We start from the raw sequence: 17433 nt of genomic DNA on the forward strand, positions 1-17433 counted from the left end.
AGTCTCGGGCCTCAAACCACCTACCCAATGAAAACGGTCCTCTTGTCCCTATACTTCTCCCCCAACCACTCGTTCACCGACGACTCATGTAGTACTAACTTGCTCTCGTGAAAAGAACCCTGGCTTGAAAGTTTGTCGGCAGTTGCATATCCCTCAGAGGGGGTGGTTATCACACATAAAAAGCTCTTCCCATCACCATTACTGCCCTGAAACCCAACCTACACACATCCTCTACACCCTTCCATCCCTATTGTACTACCCCAAAAACACCACCCACCATGTCTGATATGAGTGCTACCGTCGAGCCCACCACCAAGGGTTTCGCTGTCTGTGGCTACGAGAAGATCGAGTATGACTTTGAGTTTCTCGATGGTGTTTTCAAGACTGCCAATCCTCAGCTATACCAGCTCTACTCTCCCTGGGGACGATGTCTGGCTGTGATGGACCTCAACATCTTTAACCTCTATGGGAATGAGATGCAGAGGTACTTTGATCATTATGGTATTCCTCTTACTATTCATAAGACGATGATCGGTGAGAAGGCGAAGAGCATGGATACGTTGTTGTCGATTGTTGATTCTATGACCGATTTTGGTATTTACCGAAAGGAGCCTGTACTTGTTGTTGGCGGCGGTCTCGTCACTGATGTTGCTGGGTAAGTCTTCAGCCACTATTATTCATAACTCAACTGACCGTTACAGCTTCGCTTGTGCTGCGTATCGCCGCAACACGAACTACATCCGCATCCCCACCACAGTCATCGGTCTCATCGATGCCTCAGTTTCCATCAAAGTCGCCGTCAACTACGGCCGCTACAAGAACCGTCTCGGCGCCTATCACGCCCCATCCCACACATTCCTTGACTTCACCTTCCTCCGCAGTCTCCCCGTAGCACAGATCCGCAACGGTTTCGCAGAGCTGATCAAGATCTCTACTTGTGCTCACAAGGATACTTATGATCTTCTTGAGAAGTACTGCGAGCAGCTTATCAACACTGGTTTTGGACGATCTGATGATGCTTCTCCTGAGATTAAGGAGGTTGCTGATAAGATCTGCCGTGCTGGCATCCATGAGATGCTGAAGCTTGAGACACCGAACTTGCATGAGATTATGCTTGATCGTGTTATTGCTTATGGTCATACTTGGTCACCTCTTCATGAGCTTGTTCCTGAGACCCCTCTTCGTCACGGCCATGCTATCTCCATTGACATGGCGTACTCTGCTACCCTCGCTCACATCCGTGGTCTTCTCTCATCAGAGGAACATACTCGTCTCTTGAACCTCTTCTCCCGAGCTGGTCTCTCCATGGACCATCCCCAGTTTGATGCTCCTCTTCTTGAGAAGGCCACCGCTGCTATCCTCAAGACTCGCGATGGCAAGCTTCGCGCTGCTGTTCCCGTCAACCCTATGGGTGACTGCGTCTTCTTGAACGACGTCAGCCACGACGAGATGGTTGCTGCTCTTGAGGAGCATAAGAAGATCATGAAGTCTTACCCTCGCCAGGGCGCTGGTCTTGAAGCTTTCGTTGACAGCAGCGACACTGGCTACACCATGAACGGTGCCCCCGTTGAGAATGGCAATGGTCAGAACATTCCCCTCAATGGCGTCGAGAACGCCAAGCTTCATGCCTCTGGTCCCGAGGGTGTCGATGGTCTGCAGCAAGACTCCAGCAGCGACGATGATTATGTCGTCAGCTCTTCCAAGACCAACGGTCACCAGGACAAGGGTATCCTAAGTGATCTAAAGGAGAAGGCGAATGGACTTCAGACCCAGATCGCCAAGGCTGTCACTGTTGAGAGCCAATAATTGCATCTAAAACAAAAACAAAGTTCATTGCATGAGTATACGATTGTCAAGTATTTGGGTTAGTTGACTGGGATTACTTTACATCCTAGTCCTTTTAGCATTATGATACCGGGTCTGAGAGCGAGATGATAAATCACTCAGCATCCACGGTTTTACTTTCGATTCAAAATACAAACAAGGATTATATTCCATCTAACGTGCAGATTGAGTTGTGACTGCACATTTGTTTAAATGTTCTTCCCCATACAGCCGGTGATTCCATCTTCCAAGAATGGGCTTCTTATCTGGCATCTTCTTGTCCATCATCCACCGCTCCATTGATCATGTTGATGAAGGCCTCAGCCGTATTCTCCGAAAAGAACTCCACTTCGCGTGCCATGCAGCGTCTTATGTAGTCCTGCCCACGTACAAACATCTCCCGCTCGTATTCCTTCAGGGCATTTTCCAATTGACCTTCCTCTATATGTGCACCACCAGCTTGCTTACAGTACTTGACTATCGCCTTCGCCAGCATGAGAGCATCTAGCATCGCCATGTTGACTCCTTCGCCCACTAGCGGGGTTGCAAGATGAGCAGCATCTCCCAGAAGAGTAAGGCTAGGGACTCGTTTCCAACTTACGGATGAAACAGGCAAGCGATACAAAGGCCATGCATGGAATGGCCCTTCAGCATTGGCCAGATATTCCTTCAGGTTCGGAGCCCAGTTTGCGAAGAACTCTGGTGAAGATAGGAATTTCTGACGAATGTCCTCTGTATCTTCATGGCCCAGAGGTCTTCGATATAGCTTTTCAGGCGCATCCATGCCCATGTAGAATCGATAGGAACGGTCGGATAGCTGCTGAACGGCCATGATCTTGTGCTGTCCCATTGCGAGCATGTTCCCTGGTCCTGCGTGTTCCAGTGCGGCGGTGTAGCTGGGATTGTTGTGAGATATGCTGCCCTCTATGAAGACTTTGCCAGAGTACTTCGGTTTCGCGGAAGTAAGCTTGAGATGGATTAGTATAGGTTACAACGCGAGAAGTCATTTGACGTACCAGCGGGCGCACTTTGCTCCACGCTCCATCTGCGCCAACGATAGCACGAAAGCCAGAAGCAGAGGTACTATTGACAAAAAGAATTACATGCTCAGAAGTTGTATCTCCTCTCTCAATAGACCTTACACGGTGACCCCAACGAATCTTGTCATTCGGGATAGAGTCAAGCAACAATTTGCGAAGTTGCAGCCTATCGATCTCAGGTGCATCGCGTTCATCTCCAAAGACAGCCGTGACGGTACCTGACGGGTTCTGCATAAAGACACGCGAAGCATCCCATCGAGCAATACTCTTGAACTCGTCGAACAACCGAGCCTCTTTAAGAGCGACTTGACCGGAGGAGGCGTGGATGTCAAGAGTTCCTCCTTGGTTGATGAACTTAGGTTCTGGACTTTCATCACGCTCGTAGACCATGTAATCGATGTTGTTGATCTCGAGTAGCCGGGCGAGAGTCAGACCGCTGGGGCCTGCTCCGATTATTGCAATAGATGAATATGTAGCCATCATGAAATATCTTCAATGATGTATGGGTTTGCTTCTCTGTGTTGCTCAGAATGATAACAGGACTTCATACGATTTTATACCTGGCAGTTAATGAGCCGATGGTGACACCGGAAAACAATAATCTATTCAAAGTCCGGTATTCCTCCGCTGACTGGCATCTACCTTTAACTCATAACTGGGTGTCGTGAAAGGTACACAAGCGGATGAATTCATTGAGCGGACATACTCATTTTACTGGCATGTCCGAGTCTGCTGCAATTGATTGGCGGACTTCGGAGAGTAAGCACTTGTTTGCTCCGATCCCAACCAATAAGACTGCGACTCCTCGGGTTTGATGACAGAGGGGAACTTCCTTGGTCTCATACTTTCAACTTCTTCTCTGCATTCTTGATCGCCATCGAAGTTTCTTTGAAGAAGAAACACCCATCAGCCTTGACTGAAATGTCTTCACTGGCGAATGCCGGCTTGGCTCGTTATGCTGTAAGCATCATTCACCATGTACCAAAGCTGATACTAACCAAGTTTGAGTGCGACTACTGCAAGCAAAAGAAGTTCAGGTATATAAATTACATAGAACGATTACCTAAAGTAGGTTTCTGACCGCTCGCTAGATGCTCCAAGGAATTTCCCAAGTGCAGCGCGTGCAAGCCTTGGCCGGGGCCTTGCAACTACTCCTGAGATAAACCGGCTGTCAAGGTCAGGGTCGATGAGCAAACAACCCGCCCATCTCTGGGTTTAACAGACCGGCGGAGCATAGAGGGCCTACATGACAGATTGCGGAAAGTTGAGGAAGCGGTACAAGCTCTGACCAATGCCGTAACTCAGGCTGTTGATGCAATGAATCATCCGTCGACTACTTGCCAACGGGGGTCTGAAAAAGGCCATGTACCTCATGAAGCAAGAGATCCACCTTCTAACCTGAGTGTCGGAGATGTGAATTCCTTCTCTTTTATAAAAGACACATCTATCACTAACGCGACCGTCGGCTCATCACCTCTTCATCAGCACGCTGCAAAGGAGCTGCAATATTTGTCACACTCCCTAACAACAGCAGTAGCGAGCAAAGAGCATCCTGCAACTGGCTTCTTCATACCATCAAGAGCTGAGGGATACCAGATGATAGGCCGTAATTATTCTCCTCTGGAATTGGGCTCCATCTCAACTAACTGGCAACAGGTTTCTTAGAAAATGCCAGCTTAGGCGACGCGTTCTTCGTCACACCTTCAGAAGACCTCCTCATACAAACCATATTCAGACCTGAATCTGTCTCAAGAAAGGCATGGGTTGTGTATATCAACTATATGATCCTCACTATGCTAGTAGATAACGAAGACGCCAAAGCTCAAAAGTACCGGAACAACATGAAGTTGGCGCTCAATGATAGCAGAATCTTTCTCGAACCTCACGAAGTTAACCTTCAAGCCCTCGTCATGCTAGCCATCCATGGTGAGGATTATGCCTCGCCGAATTTATCATGGATGCTCGTTGGCCATGCATGTCGTCAAGCTGAGGCATTGGGATTTCCCATTGACTCTACAACAGATTATGTGACAACTCAGCGGAGGTTGAGCCTCTTTTGGCTTCTGTTCGCTGTAGATAAGTCATGTGTTGTTGCATTTGGCCGCCCATGTTTTCTTTCATCAACGACATATTCTCACATCCCGCTCCCAGACTTAGGATATTTGACAAGGTTTCAACCTCGCAGCGACTCCCCTCATGCACATAAGAGGTCGGAAATTTCGTTGTTCGGAGGCCGCATGTTTCTTGCTCGTATTGAACTTGCAAAGATGATCGGGATGGTCGTAGATTTGAGGCATATCCCTGAGCCAGAAGAGGGCTTGAGGGAGCGTCTTGGAGAGTGGTATACTCGAACAAACATGGTAACTTCAAAAGTGCGTTTAGAATTACAAACGCTAATTCCTCAGCAGATACTGAAAGATACACTCCAGAATGAGAGAGCTTTCTCAGGGCCCAACGAACTACGCGAAATGGTATTGGGCATTAGCACTATCAAGTTTGAGTACTTGCATGTCTTGATGGTCCTCCTCAAATCTCATCCACCATCTGCTAGCTTGAGACTAGAGGCTGCAAGGGAGGCGATCTCTCTTCTTCCGTCCATGATATCCAATTGGACTTCTGTATACAATAGCATGATCTGGTATGTCGCACCTGATTTGTTTTAGATGGGTATTTAACATTGAGCAGGCATCTTTTTTACTTCCCTTTCATACCATATTTCATCATCTTCGAGAACTTAGTCCAAAGAAATGCGCTTTTAAGTAAGATCACGATCCAACAAGACCTCGAGCTTTTGTCTACAACGGTTTCGTATTATTCGAGCATGACACACCAAATGCAAATGCTAGCTCCGTTGTGCGCACGTCTTGAGAACATGGCGACAGTATTTCTCCACCTAGCCAAGCTGCATACAGACTGTTCAGATCCCCTATACTCAACTCAGCCACCAGCTCCAGAGCCCTTGCAGTCACGCTCAAGCCAAAGTCAGAAGACCAGTATTTCAGCAAACAGCATGTCGACTGGCTCTTTGCAAACGGAGCTAGGTGGGGAATGTGATGTCGACTTGGAGCAATATCTCCAGTGGCTACCACCAGATGTCATTCCTCCTCAAGATGCACAGTCTACTGATATACCAGATCAAGATTCGAATCAAAGAGTTTTACGTGCTGAGGGTGTAGAGCCGTTACAGGCAGAACCCCGGGGTACCAAACGGCCATTCGACGTTATGTTTGACTGGTTTGCTTGGGATGTCTACTACGGGGAGCAAAATATTGAGATTGGATGAACTTTGATTAAAATGACATTTCCTAATGATTATGCAGAACTAGATGCTGTGTTGTCCGCTTTGTTGTGTGGGTAGCTAACCATCTCCAATACCTGCGGCTTACCCGTGTTGTCTTTCTGCTTGATCTCTTTCCTGGGTCCAACTACAGAAGTCAGAAAATATTCAAGCCATCACGCGTCTTAGAACTTACAGATACTGATGCAAATAAACTTGATCATCACCGGGAACCAGATAGCTACGGCGACAAGCTGTCCAAAGCCCCATGTCGACAGACCCCCATCGGCTGAGTGCATGTCAAGAAGTTCGACCATCTCACGCAAGCCAATGAAGATGATAATAATTGTGAGCAGTTCTATCGCAGCCCAGAAGACTCCCAGTGAGAGTCTGGCCCCTTTCTTCTCTGCGAATGAGAAGATTGTCCGAGACTCTCCGCCGATTTGCGTATACTTGACTTTATCTCCGGTCATTCTTGTCTTGGTAAAATGCAGAATCCAGTCGATGATGAGGCATGACACAATTATGTGAACCGTAAACCGACATGCAAGAGTAAGGTTAAAAAAGTCATAGCTGTTCTTTTCCTTGATTCCCTGACAGAAACTCATCGGACCGGGGTTACCGCCGCAAGCATCAAGAGTCGAAACCTGTTTCAAGTGTTCCTCAAATGCATCGGCGTTGAAATCCTGAAACTCGGTGATGACAGTCATCATTATCCAAGACAATACAACAAAGAATAGGGTATAGAAGCGGCGCTCTCCAGCTCGATGCATGACGAGCTGCGCCATTAGTACTGGGTACATGCCTGCTGTGATCAGGCCCTGTAGTATGCGATGGTTGAACATCCACGAGAAGAGTGTAAGCATGTTTGCCAAACCTGCTCTATTTCCGCCATCAAATGTGATGATGGCTGTGATCGAGATGGTAGCAGCGAACAAGGCTTGTGATTCTTGAAAGTCGAGCATCGCGGAGGACGCAGCTTTTGCGAAGCGTGTTTCAGACAGTGTTGTCTGCCACCTTTGGCATGTCTCTCGGAATACAGAGTCCTTTTGAAATGAGCTACTCATGCGGCCAAAGGTTCGGATCCAGGACGTTGTGAGTTTGAAGCACAGGCCGAGGAAAAGGACAAGGACGAGCTGGATGACATATGCCGTGACGATCTATAGGGGCTTGTTAGAGTCTCGTGTAATGGATAGAGATGATGCTTACACCTTGTCCAGCGATGTCCAAATCGATACCGGCACTTGCAGCCTGACAATAGGGCTTTGCCATAACTCTCCCAAACTTGGCAATATTATTCGGTGAAACAGGACCGCACTTGAACCCTTGAAGACTGCTCGTACAGCTGCCGTACGTAGAGTCAGAACAAGAAGCCCAAGCGCAGTCTCTGACCTTCCGAAATACATTCAAGGAATTGAACTTCTCAACAGTTCCAAAATGAAACTTCTCATCCATCTTCTTCTCACTCTCGCGGTCAATCGTATCATTCCCAGGACCGACTAACATCCCCAACGTCGCGAGCGTCATACAGTTCCACAGGTTCTCGGGTGAACTGTACATAAGCGTTTCGTTCGAACATGTCTTCGTACAGTTGAGTGAACTGCCATCACCATTGTTACAGCCGTAGGAAATAAGCCGCGCGCCTACGGTCGGATTCTCAATAATGGACCTGACGCGGAAGAAGTGCGCCGTCTCCCAGGCTTGCCATTGTTCGGATATCGCAATGCCGTGGTATGTTCTGTTGAATTCATACTTGTCTATGACCTGGAACTTTCGTTCAACCATTTTACCAAAAGATGAAGAAGAGAGAGGAGAGGATGAAAACCTCAGGTAATCTCATTTGAGGCTGATAAATGGGACCCCTGAGGCCTACAGATCTAGCCCTATGAGCTGCGCCAGCAGGGTTCCACAGTAAGCACTGCCCTCTACCTTGATTCCTCATTTGGTGGAATTCAATTGCCAAGACTCAGGCAGAGAAATCAACTTGCGATAACATTTGGGGGCCGTTGTGGAATTACTTTGCCACCAACGAGAGCTGATTTCGTTGGGGGCAAAGACATCTATCTACCTACCTTTGTAGATCTGTGTCAACAATAACTCACTCTTATAGAGATCTATAGCAAATCCCAAGATCCATTCAAAGTCGTCACTTTCCTCAACGACTTTGCCAACAAACTTGTCCAGAATAATTTACTTGGTGGATGGGACAGACGATAGAGCTCTAAATAGCTGAGGAATTCTGATGGCAGCAATGCCTGCGTGAATGCTATTATTCTGAATACCCATGAGCAGTAAGACTACCTTAAGAAGACAGCCATTATTAATTCCTGGCTCTTAAAAGCATATTTATCACCCTCATGAGCGAAGGCGAAGACATAGCGATGACTGACTATGGCCTGGTCGACATCCTTGCGATTTAGAAGCCACAAGTGCCCGATTGGTTGTCAAGCCTCTATTCTGGCAAATTCTCTGATATGTTACCTATAATCTGCTCTCGTCGCATCTTCAATATTAGTACGAAGATTGATGACTTTTTGACGTTGCAGATGTTTACTAAGGCAAGATGTGTCAGAGTTTTGATCAGCTTTTTTTCCCCCTGAATTTTGGTCTGATTATGCTTGGATCTACAAACGAAGTCTTCAGGATAGAGTGGTAGACTTTTATTCAGTTTTCGAAATATGCGATAGAATTATTTGAGATGCTCATATGAGCATTTCTGAATTAATCAAGAGACCTCATAGTCTATACTGGCCCTCGCATAAGAAATTATGACATATCTTAGTCCATCCTTGGATTTGTTCTGGTCATCAGGAGAGATGTACATATAGCCAATTCTGAAGGACTTACAAACAATATAGCAAAGTTCATTATACGAGACCATGAAACCTGCGCCACAGAGCTAAGCGGAAGGTAAAGCTTTTCTCGCTTCTGTTCTCGCTTATATCCCCTGCGATAAAGAGGGAACCAATGTTAGTCAGCGACCTGGTCAAAAGTGGCGGTAAGTCAACGTCCGTGTGAACTCCTTTTCACTCAAATTTTACAACTAAGTAATTATAAATTTAAGCCCACCAAGTCCTCACAAGATGGGCGATATATCATACGATGTAGGTGTATCCCATTTCGCTCGTAGTCTAAAGCTAACGCGTCATGTCTCTAGTACCGTTGGAAAGGTTTGATAGCACTCAATGCCCAGGCAGTTGATTTTTACTAACCGATATCAGTGATTCTCCTGGGTGACTCAACGGTTGGAAAGTCAAATATCGCAGGTCAATTCACCCAAAGCAAGTTTCAAGCTGATTCTAAACCAACGATTGGCGTAAAGCCCACCACCAAAATCGTCCAATGCAACTCCAAGGCCGTCAAAGTCAATATCTGGGACACCGCTGGCCTAGAGAAATATCGGGCCCCAGTACGATATTACGACGATGCCGTGGCTGTGATGTTGGTTTATGATATAACCAGGCGCCAGAGTTTTGAGAATGCGGCACGCTGGTTGGACGAGGTTCGAAAGCACGGTGAACCTGGGATTGTCATCATGCTCGTGGGAAATAAAGCAGACCTGGAGCGTAGAAGGTCTGTAACGACTGAAGAGGGGAAGAAATTTGCGAGTAAGTTGACCTCTCCTTGCTAATATGTTCAAGGGTACTGATGGGGTCCAGAACTTAACAAACTTCTGTTTATCGAAACATCCGCTTGCGAAAACAGTCAAGTTGAACTTGCTTTTCAGACTATTTTAAAGGGTACGGCTGATTCCCTCTCATACGCCTCATGAAGACGGCTGCTAATCACGTTGTTTGCACTAGGCGTCTACAAGCAGCATTGCCAGGAGAAATGATAGTCTAAATAACATAATAGGGTTGAGTCTCGGTTTCTCATCTTTCTGTATTATTTGCATTGTCACATTTCAATATCAAGACATCGCGACCTTCGCGCTATTTAAAACCTCTATAATGGACCATGTCTCAACGCCGTGAAATCAACATGCAACATCTCAGAACCTAGTCTCTTAGTTTCGAGAAGATAGTATCAAGCCTGTACTCGCTTCCCAACAGCTTTTAATCCTTCACAAAGGAACCGTCACTCCATCCATAAGCCCGATTCAAGCGTCTCGCCAAAATCAGGATCAAATACCCCTCGATCTGCGATTTATGAGGTCTGTGAATGCTAACAGGCCTCTTGATATCCATATTCTCTGAGGGTCTGAACGTGTAAACAGATCCAAATCGGGGCAGCACCGAGAATCCCAGCTCAGACATGGCCGCCTCGAAGGCTGACCAGTTAACGGACCCTCGTGATTGAGTTTTGTCAAAGAGGGTCGCAAAGACCTCGCCTGTCGATGAGCTGACCTTTACTGGCTGGGTTGACTTTACGGCTTCCTTCTGTTCAAGAGAGTCCGTGGTCGGGGTGATTGCGTAGACGGAGGGGTGTTCTGGGCGTGTCTTTTCCTTCTGTCTTCGAGTCTCGATTCGTTCCTTTGCGTCCACGGGAGTAGTGTCGATGGGGACAAAGTCCGCCTTGCTGTCCTTGTTTGCCTTATCCTTGGCCTGCTGGTACTGTTCTTCGACGTTTCGGAACGCCTTCTCTAGTTCATCTTGGTATAGCGACCCCATTCTCGTACCTGTCTTGTCTACAACGAACTCATCCAGAGCTTCCAGTGCTTTAGTAGACATGCCAGGCTCAAGAAGATTATCGATGGGTGCAGCATATTCACGCAGATCAACTTGCTTCTTGATCTGGTTGAGCTCGTTATCGACCTCTTGCAGGCCGGCGACTAGTAGGTTCCCTTTCTTGCGCGATGAGGAGGGAAATGAGTACGCAGCTGATAAATCCTGGACGAATGCGACGACGGCAGCCACGTCATGAAGAGTACGGGATTCCCTCTCGCCCAGCTTCTCTCGCTCCAAAGGATGCGCCTTGTAGAGATCGCTGAGCTTCTCCATCCACTCAACTGCTTTCATGACGGTAGTCTCCGGCTGACACAGTCGCAGTAAGTAGTGTAGCTGAGGGTCAGAGCGCGTGAGCTCTTCCGGCTTGCCTTTCATCGAGATCTTGGCATTCCCTGAGTTGTCATATGCGTTGGAAATCCGTTTAAACCATTTTGATCCAGTTCCTGTCGAGACTTGGCGCTTGAATAGCGCTTGCGTACGAGCGTACTCGAAATGACACACGTTTGACAGCTCTTGGAGAATTGTGGACTTGTAGAGCTTGTCGGGAGACTGTTTCTCAAGAAGATCAAGGAGGCCTGTGATGCACTCCCAGACAGCGATGCCTTGGACCGCATGGTGGATTGTCTCCAAGACAGCGGGTCCGATGTACTTGTCGGTATGGACTGGTAGCGAGCGGCCCTTTTCGTCGGGTACAAGCTCTGAGCGGCTGAAGAACTGAACGTTGACACCAGGACATAGGACCGTAGGCTCGGTTCGGAGAAGAGATAGGTACTCTTCCAGAGAAGACTTTTGGTCAGAAGCAATGGCGGCTACTTCCTGGGGCGTAAGTGTGACTGTCGCCTGCTTGGAGGCTGACTCAGAAAGAGGTGCATTCTTAAATTGCTTCTTCGGCCCGTCTCGATTTCTTGTCTGCGATCCTTGATCCAGGATATCCTCTATCATAACGTTGAGGAGTTGCAGGATGTTGATTTGCCGCTGAAGAACGAGCTCTCCTAGTGATCGCGGGATGAGAACACCATGGTCAACAGCGATGCGCAGGCCTTTCATAACGTCATCAAGGTGCTTGGGCTGAACTGTAAATGACTCGCCGTATTTCTCGTCATAGAAGTAGGTATAGGAATGGTTGAAAGAGTCGACGTGGCGGAGGTTCTTCTCCCTAATCATATTCTCAATGAGATGTCGATCTCCAAGCGTACCACTGACACCTGCGGCATACTGCTCAAACAGGGTTTTCGTGGCGCGATGCTTGAGAATATCGAGGAGAAAATCTGAGTTAGGCTCTGTGATGTCTTCGAGGTTCCATTCAGGAATGAACTTGTAGACGTTGCCTAGCGATACATCCGACGAGTGCTTGAGGACAACTCCATCTGCTGAGCCGGCTTTCATGCATTTCGCGCGTTGGGCTTTGTTGAACGATCGCCAGGCAGTTTCGACTTTGGGGCCATGAGCTTTCCATTTGCGCTGTAAGTCGCCGTGGAGCTCGCGGATCATTTCTGAGGAGTTGACTTCCATTTTGGCTGTTCTTGGCGATCTCGATGAATTGCAGGGTGCAGAGGCAGATGCCATGAAGCGATGAAGCAGAGTTTGGAGTCAAATGGCGGGGGCTTTTCTCAGATGTCTACCAGACCGTTACACCACCTGGGAATCCGGAGCTGGAAAGCATTCAATGCGCATTTCAGCTGACCCCGCTTTTCCGACACGAATGCCTATCCAAAGACAGCCCTAGCAAGTGTTGGTTACTTCGCGTCCAACCGTCGCCCTCCCTCCTATTGCAGCCCCGGTTTCCGTAAGATCTCTTGCATTCTGCCTAGTCATATCATCCTTGCGTAAACTAAATTGCATCCAATTGGCCGGTTGAGATGAAGAAGCTTGGTCTGCTCCATAGAACCGAGTGCGGGCTTGTCTGCGCAAGTCTGCCCAGCGTAAATCGGTCAATACAGCTCTTATGCCAAGGGCTGCACTTCAAGGGGGCCTGGCGGCTATTGTTAAGACACAACGAATTGAATGTCTTTTGGGACATTGTGGCTTTGAAATTCCCAGACAACCTGTATAGATTTCTTGAGAGCAGCCCAACGATTTCGATTGCAGCCCAACAAGGCTGTGCCCCGGGCAGTCCACAGTGCATAAGTATCTGCCCCCAACCCAAGCATCCCAATCAAATACATTTGCTATTTATCAATACCTGGAAACCATAGGAATACACCTGTAGGAATCTTCGACATGTTGGATCCAAGTGATCCAGATGCCTACACAGTCGGGTGGGTTTGTGCTCTGTCGACAGAGTTCACCGCAGCCCAGGAACAATTCGACGAGGAATATGAGCCACATGAATCACCTGAACACAGGGATGCAAATGACTTTAATGTGTACAGTTTCGGCAAGATCAAGGGCCACATGGTGGTTGTCGCTGTACTGCCAAACGGTCAATACGGGACTGCATCTGCAGCCACTGTGGCCAAGGATATGATACGCAGCTTTCGCAACATCCGATTTGGTCTTATGGTCGGGATTGGCGGAGGTGCTCCTACTAAGCAGCATGATATTCGCTTGGGGGATGTTGTGGTCAGCTCACCTTCGCCGGGCCAAAGTGGTGTCTTCCAATACGACTTCGGAAAAGCTACAAAAGACGTATTTCAGCACACCGCATCGCACAATAAACCACCCCCGTTGCTGCTTGCTGCAGTAGCGGGGCTCAAGACCCAATACGAGCGAAAGGGCCTTCAGATCCATGATAAGGTCAGCACCATCGTCGCAAACAACAAGAGATTAAGTGCCAAGTATGGACGTCCAGAGGATCCAGATTCTCTTTTTTCCCCTTCGATTGATCATAAGAGTGATCCATGTCCTAAGTTTTGTGTAACGGCCCCGACTGATCTAGTAGATCGCAAACCACGACAAGAACCAATGGAGGTTGTTGAAGTCCACTATGGCACCATTGCTTCGGGTAATACTCTCATGAAGGATGCTTTTAAGCGAGATGAACTTGCTTCCAAGGCAAATATCTTGTGTTTCGAAATGGAAGCCGCTGGACTGATGGATGGGTTTCAATGTCTTGTTATTCGAGGAATTTGTGACTATTCTGATTCTCACAAAAATGATAGATGGCAGGGTTATGCAGCTATGACTGCGGCTGTATATGCTAAGCAGATTCTCGGCAGAATCCGCCCAGAGGCCGTTGCAAGGGAGGAAACTATTATCTCGAAGATTGATGAAGGTTAGTAGTTTTCTATGCTTTTGGGAAAACTGTATCTAAAGATTAGTATTCAATTCAGTCATTTCCGGCGTGGAGAATCTGAAACGATCTATTTCAGAACAGGAAGTGCTGAACTGGCTCTCAGATGAAGACTTCGGTACTTATCAGTTCGATGAACGCAGTAAGAAAGCTCCAGGGACGTGCCAGTGGTTTCTGGACTCGCCGGAATATCAGTCTTGGACCCAAGAGAAAGGCCAAGTCCTTTTCTGCCCAGGCATTGCCGGGGCTGGAAAGACCGTGCTTGCATCTGCCATCATCGAAAGCCTGCATTCTCGCTTTCAATCCGACTCAAGCACTGCCATCGTCCATATCTACTGCCGATATAATCGTGTCGATCGGCAAACATTCAACAAATTGCGGGCCAGTCTGCTGAGACAGCTTTGTGAACGATTATCTCCACTCCCTGAGGGTATAATGCAGCTTTACAACCAATACAAGCCTCGACGGGTGGAAGCCCCTCCAGAGAGGATTCTTTCAGAACTGGAATCCGTGTCAGGCCTGTTTTCAAAAGTATTTATGGTTGTTGATGCGTTGGATGAGTGGCGAGCGACAGAACACGCGGACCTCTACTCACTACCAGGCGAGCTTCTCCATCTTCAAAGGAAATTGGCCATGAATCTACTCGCCACCTCCCGACCGATTCCCCTCATTGCAAATCAGTTCAATAATTACCCTTCTATTTCCATTACTGCTCAACAACAGGATATTTACGCTTACGTTGACAACTTTCGGTGGCCAGAGTCGAGCTGCATTGGTAAAATAACAGGATTGCGAGGCTTGGTAAAAAAGGTCATGTCACAAATTGTTAGGGGAATGTAGGTCCATTGTACCATCATCCATTTCAAAAGAAAATCCTCTCTAACTAATCAGGTTTCTTTTAGCAAGGCTGTATCTCCATTCACTGGAAAACGAGACCTCTGAAAGAGATGTTAAAGATGCTCTGAAGCGGTTCGAAGACCGAGCGAAGAACGATGATAATGATCCAAAGTTCAATATTGTGGACCAAGCATATAATGATACGCTAAAACGGCTCAGAGAGCAACATCAAAATTCTAGTGACCTAGCATTTCGGGTCCTGGCCTGGATATGTTGCACTGGCTGGAAGCTACCAGCCAGTGCAATCCAACATGGCCTTGCCTTACGAGAAGGAGACACAACCTTTCATGAAGATGGCATAGTCGACGAATCATTACTGCTCTCTGTATGCTGTGGCTTGGTTGAGATTCCAGAAGGAAGCAGGGAAATCCGGCTCGTCCACTATACCACCGAAAACTTTTTCCGGCATAATCGGCATTTGCTTGACGAATATTTCCTCGTCCGACATTCGATTAACTGCGACCTACCTTCAAATGCTGATGCCTATCTTGCAAGGCAGTGCATCATCTGTTTATCTATCGATTTGCCGAGACACCTTCCAGGAGGAATTGGCAACGATCCGCAGCTTCGATCCAGATATTATGGTTATGATATGCTCATACATTCCATGGTTGAACTACTATATGACAGACGATTTGGTTCCTCTGGAAAGAATTACACGGCTTTGGCAGACAAAATTCAGGATCCATTATATACATATAGCGCATTCAACTGGGGCGGCCATGTGCGACGGCTTTCGCCCTTAGACCAAACCTACAAGACATCCATCGACTTCCTCCAAACGCGTGGAATGGTCGACCAGGCTATCATGCTGATTCTCACTCTTGGAACCTGGAGCGAAGACAGACAAGCACCCCAAGATATGAGTAATTTGCACCTAGCTGCGCTTTTCGGACTCGGTGATCTGGCAGAGTCACTGATGAAGAATATTGACATCAATTCAAGAGACAGTTGCGGCCGGACTGCACTCGTTTGGGCACTGGAGTGTTTGGCATTCGAATTCAAATTCAGCCCGGATTACATAATGTCAGTCACAAAGAATTTCGAAATATATGACGGCATTGACATTGCTCGTCGTCGTGTTGTCAATGCTTTATTAAGATCAGGTGCTAACCCGCGCATGCCTGGATATAATGGGGATACTCCTCTACACTTGGCGGCTATCTTAGGAGACGTCGAGATCGTTGAAAGAATACTCGAATATGGAGTAGACATTGATATACTGAACAGGAATGTTGGTGTCCCTCTTGAAGAAGCAGTGCGACATAGCAGGGAATCGGCCTCCATGAAGCTCCTGGAGAGCGGTACGGTCGACACCGGTGGAGAGAACAGTCGCACGGCTCACACTGAGACTTCTTCTGTTAGTAACTTGGCCCCAATGGAGACACTTATTGAAAAAGGTGCTAAGGCGGACTTTCCCGATATTAACGGCCAAACTGCCTTGATGGAAGCCAGCAAACGGGGCCACAATCGAATCGATGAGCTCCTCCTCGAAAATCAGTCTAATGTGGATCAACAAGATCACAAGGGTGACACCGCTCTCATGAAAGCGTGCATTGGTGATCATGCCGACGTTATTGAGCTGCTAGTCGCAGCCAACGCTCGACTAGACATTGAGAACGATAAAGGGGACACTGCTCTTGACCATGGAGGTAGGTATTGTGGAGAGGACAGCATCAAGCGACTCCTCCACCAAAGTACGGATCCTACCATTCGAGATCAGCATTCCGGTACCGTTCTTATTTCCGCAAGCCATTGGAAGCGTCCAAATATTGTTTCACTGATACTGGAAGACGCCAAACTAAAGCCAACTTCAAAATTTATCAATCTTGCGTTATCAGAGGCGTGCTCGGATTCGAACGAGAAAATTGTGAGACTTTTGATTGACCATGGAGCGAACCCCGACATGCCCCTCGACATTGAAAGCAATGGCGGCGATTTTTTTAGGCCCATCCACATGGCCGCAATAAGAGGGGAAAAAACAGGGGTCCAAATTCTAATTGAAAGAGGTGCTTCTGTTAATCTTCGTTCGTCCGGAGGACTATTGCCTCTGGACTACGCAATGAGGTATCATGGCGAAGACCCTTCTATAGCCGACTTGCTTCGAAAACACGGTGCAATTACTGAAGGGAAACGACTAGTTCAACTTATGCAAGATAGAAGTAAGAGGCTTAATTAAGTTTCTTGAAGGTTTTTATATATTCAATAATTTGTATTAGCTTCATCTAATGAGGCTAAACTTCCCTCTTACTGAAGAGTTGTTTATAATGCCATTGGCTGTTATATGCATTGCGCCGTGATCTTTGGCCTGCAGGGACGCAGAAAAGCCATATACTCCATATCATCAAAGGATTTGAAACAATTGTTGAAGTCATCGGCGTGGCGCAAGTTTCGTGTTCGCGTCATCTCGTCATTGAGGTCGAGATCTCCAGCAGTTCCATTGTAGCAACTGCGATACTAGTCCAACAGAGATCTCGTAGCGCGATGATTGGGTGT

At 47.5% G+C, this 17433-nt stretch overlaps 9 protein-coding genes across 9 annotated transcripts; 6 read left to right on the top strand and 3 right to left on the bottom strand.

Moving 5' to 3' along the window:
- The first annotated feature begins 223 nt into the window (after positions 1-223).
- On the top strand, positions 224-1985 carry FOXG_15363 (3-dehydroquinate synthase). Its single transcript, XM_018395453.1, has 2 exons — positions 224-655; positions 702-1985. The coding sequence occupies exons 1-2, from the start codon at positions 279-281 to the stop codon at positions 1804-1806; spliced, it is 1482 nt and encodes a 493-aa protein (XP_018255317.1). The 5' UTR covers positions 224-278; the 3' UTR covers positions 1807-1985.
- A 101-nt stretch (positions 1986-2086) lies between these two features.
- Positions 2087-3347, bottom strand: FOXG_15364 (uncharacterized protein; the record flags this gene model as incomplete). The annotated part of the gene is made up of 2 exons (XM_018395454.1): positions 2087-2791; positions 2841-3347. The coding sequence occupies 2 exons, from the start codon at positions 3345-3347 to the stop codon at positions 2087-2089; spliced, it is 1212 nt and encodes a 403-aa protein (XP_018255318.1).
- A 438-nt stretch (positions 3348-3785) lies between these two features.
- On the top strand, positions 3786-4022 carry FOXG_21897 (uncharacterized protein; the record flags this gene model as incomplete). Its single annotated transcript, XM_018402270.1, has 3 exons — positions 3786-3824; positions 3867-3901; positions 3956-4022. The coding sequence occupies 3 exons, from the start codon at positions 3786-3788 to the stop codon at positions 4020-4022; spliced, it is 141 nt and encodes a 46-aa protein (XP_018255319.1).
- Positions 4023-4181: 159 nt separating this feature from the next.
- On the top strand, positions 4182-5527 carry FOXG_21898 (uncharacterized protein; the record flags this gene model as incomplete). Its single annotated transcript, XM_018402271.1, has 3 exons — positions 4182-4470; positions 4521-5224; positions 5273-5527. 3 exons carry the CDS (start codon positions 4182-4184, stop codon positions 5525-5527), a joined length of 1248 nt encoding a protein of 415 aa, XP_018255320.1.
- Positions 5528-5736: 209 nt separating this feature from the next.
- On the top strand, positions 5737-6147 carry FOXG_21899 (uncharacterized protein; the record flags this gene model as incomplete). The annotated part of the gene is made up of 1 exon (XM_018402272.1): positions 5737-6147. The coding sequence occupies one exon, from the start codon at positions 5737-5739 to the stop codon at positions 6145-6147; it is 411 nt and encodes a 136-aa protein (XP_018255321.1).
- On the bottom strand, positions 6139-7926 carry FOXG_15365 (uncharacterized protein; the record flags this gene model as incomplete). The annotated part of the gene is made up of 3 exons (XM_018395455.1): positions 6139-6289; positions 6338-7301; positions 7351-7926. 3 exons carry the CDS (start codon positions 7924-7926, stop codon positions 6177-6179), a joined length of 1653 nt encoding a protein of 550 aa, XP_018255322.1. The 3' UTR covers positions 6139-6176.
- Positions 7927-9181: 1255 nt separating this feature from the next.
- FOXG_15366 (rab family, other) lies at positions 9182-10092 on the top strand. The gene is made up of 5 exons (XM_018395456.1): positions 9182-9245; positions 9299-9311; positions 9363-9749; positions 9801-9881; positions 9945-10092. The coding sequence occupies exons 1-5, from the start codon at positions 9225-9227 to the stop codon at positions 9974-9976; spliced, it is 534 nt and encodes a 177-aa protein (XP_018255323.1). The 5' UTR covers positions 9182-9224; the 3' UTR covers positions 9977-10092.
- A 104-nt stretch (positions 10093-10196) lies between these two features.
- Positions 10197-12320, bottom strand: FOXG_15367 (uncharacterized protein; the record flags this gene model as incomplete). Its single annotated transcript, XM_018395457.1, has 1 exon — positions 10197-12320. The coding sequence occupies one exon, from the start codon at positions 12318-12320 to the stop codon at positions 10197-10199; it is 2124 nt and encodes a 707-aa protein (XP_018255324.1).
- Positions 12321-13028: 708 nt separating this feature from the next.
- FOXG_15368 (uncharacterized protein) lies at positions 13029-17116 on the top strand (the record flags this gene model as incomplete). The annotated part of the gene is made up of 3 exons (XM_018395458.1): positions 13029-14022; positions 14069-14876; positions 14932-17116. The coding sequence occupies 3 exons, from the start codon at positions 13029-13031 to the stop codon at positions 17114-17116; spliced, it is 3987 nt and encodes a 1328-aa protein (XP_018255325.1).
- Positions 17117-17433: the final 317 nt, after the last annotated feature.

This window comes from Fusarium oxysporum, chromosome 5 (genome assembly GCF_000149955.1).
Source record: "Fusarium oxysporum f. sp. lycopersici 4287 chromosome 5, whole genome shotgun sequence".
Lineage (NCBI taxonomy): Eukaryota > Fungi > Ascomycota > Sordariomycetes > Hypocreales > Nectriaceae > Fusarium > Fusarium oxysporum.

What these genes read in the sequence shown, in the direction of transcription:
- FOXG_15363 (XM_018395453.1), top strand. Translation starts at nt 279, where the DNA reads ATGTCTGATATGAGTGCTACCGTCGAGCCCACCACCAAGGGTTTCGCT. An exon ending in CTCGTCACTGATGTTGCTGG is followed by an intron (nt 656 to 701) that starts GTAAGTCTTCAG and finishes TGACCGTTACAG; the next exon opens with CTTCGCTTGTGCTGCGTATC.
- FOXG_15366 (XM_018395456.1), top strand. Translation starts at nt 9,225, where the DNA reads ATGGGCGATATATCATACGAT. An exon ending in AGAGGGGAAGAAATTTGCGA is followed by an intron (nt 9,750 to 9,800) that starts GTAAGTTGACCT and finishes GATGGGGTCCAG; the next exon opens with AACTTAACAAACTTCTGTTT. An exon ending in TTTTCAGACTATTTTAAAGG is followed by an intron (nt 9,882 to 9,944) that starts GTACGGCTGATT and finishes TGTTTGCACTAG; the next exon opens with GCGTCTACAAGCAGCATTGC.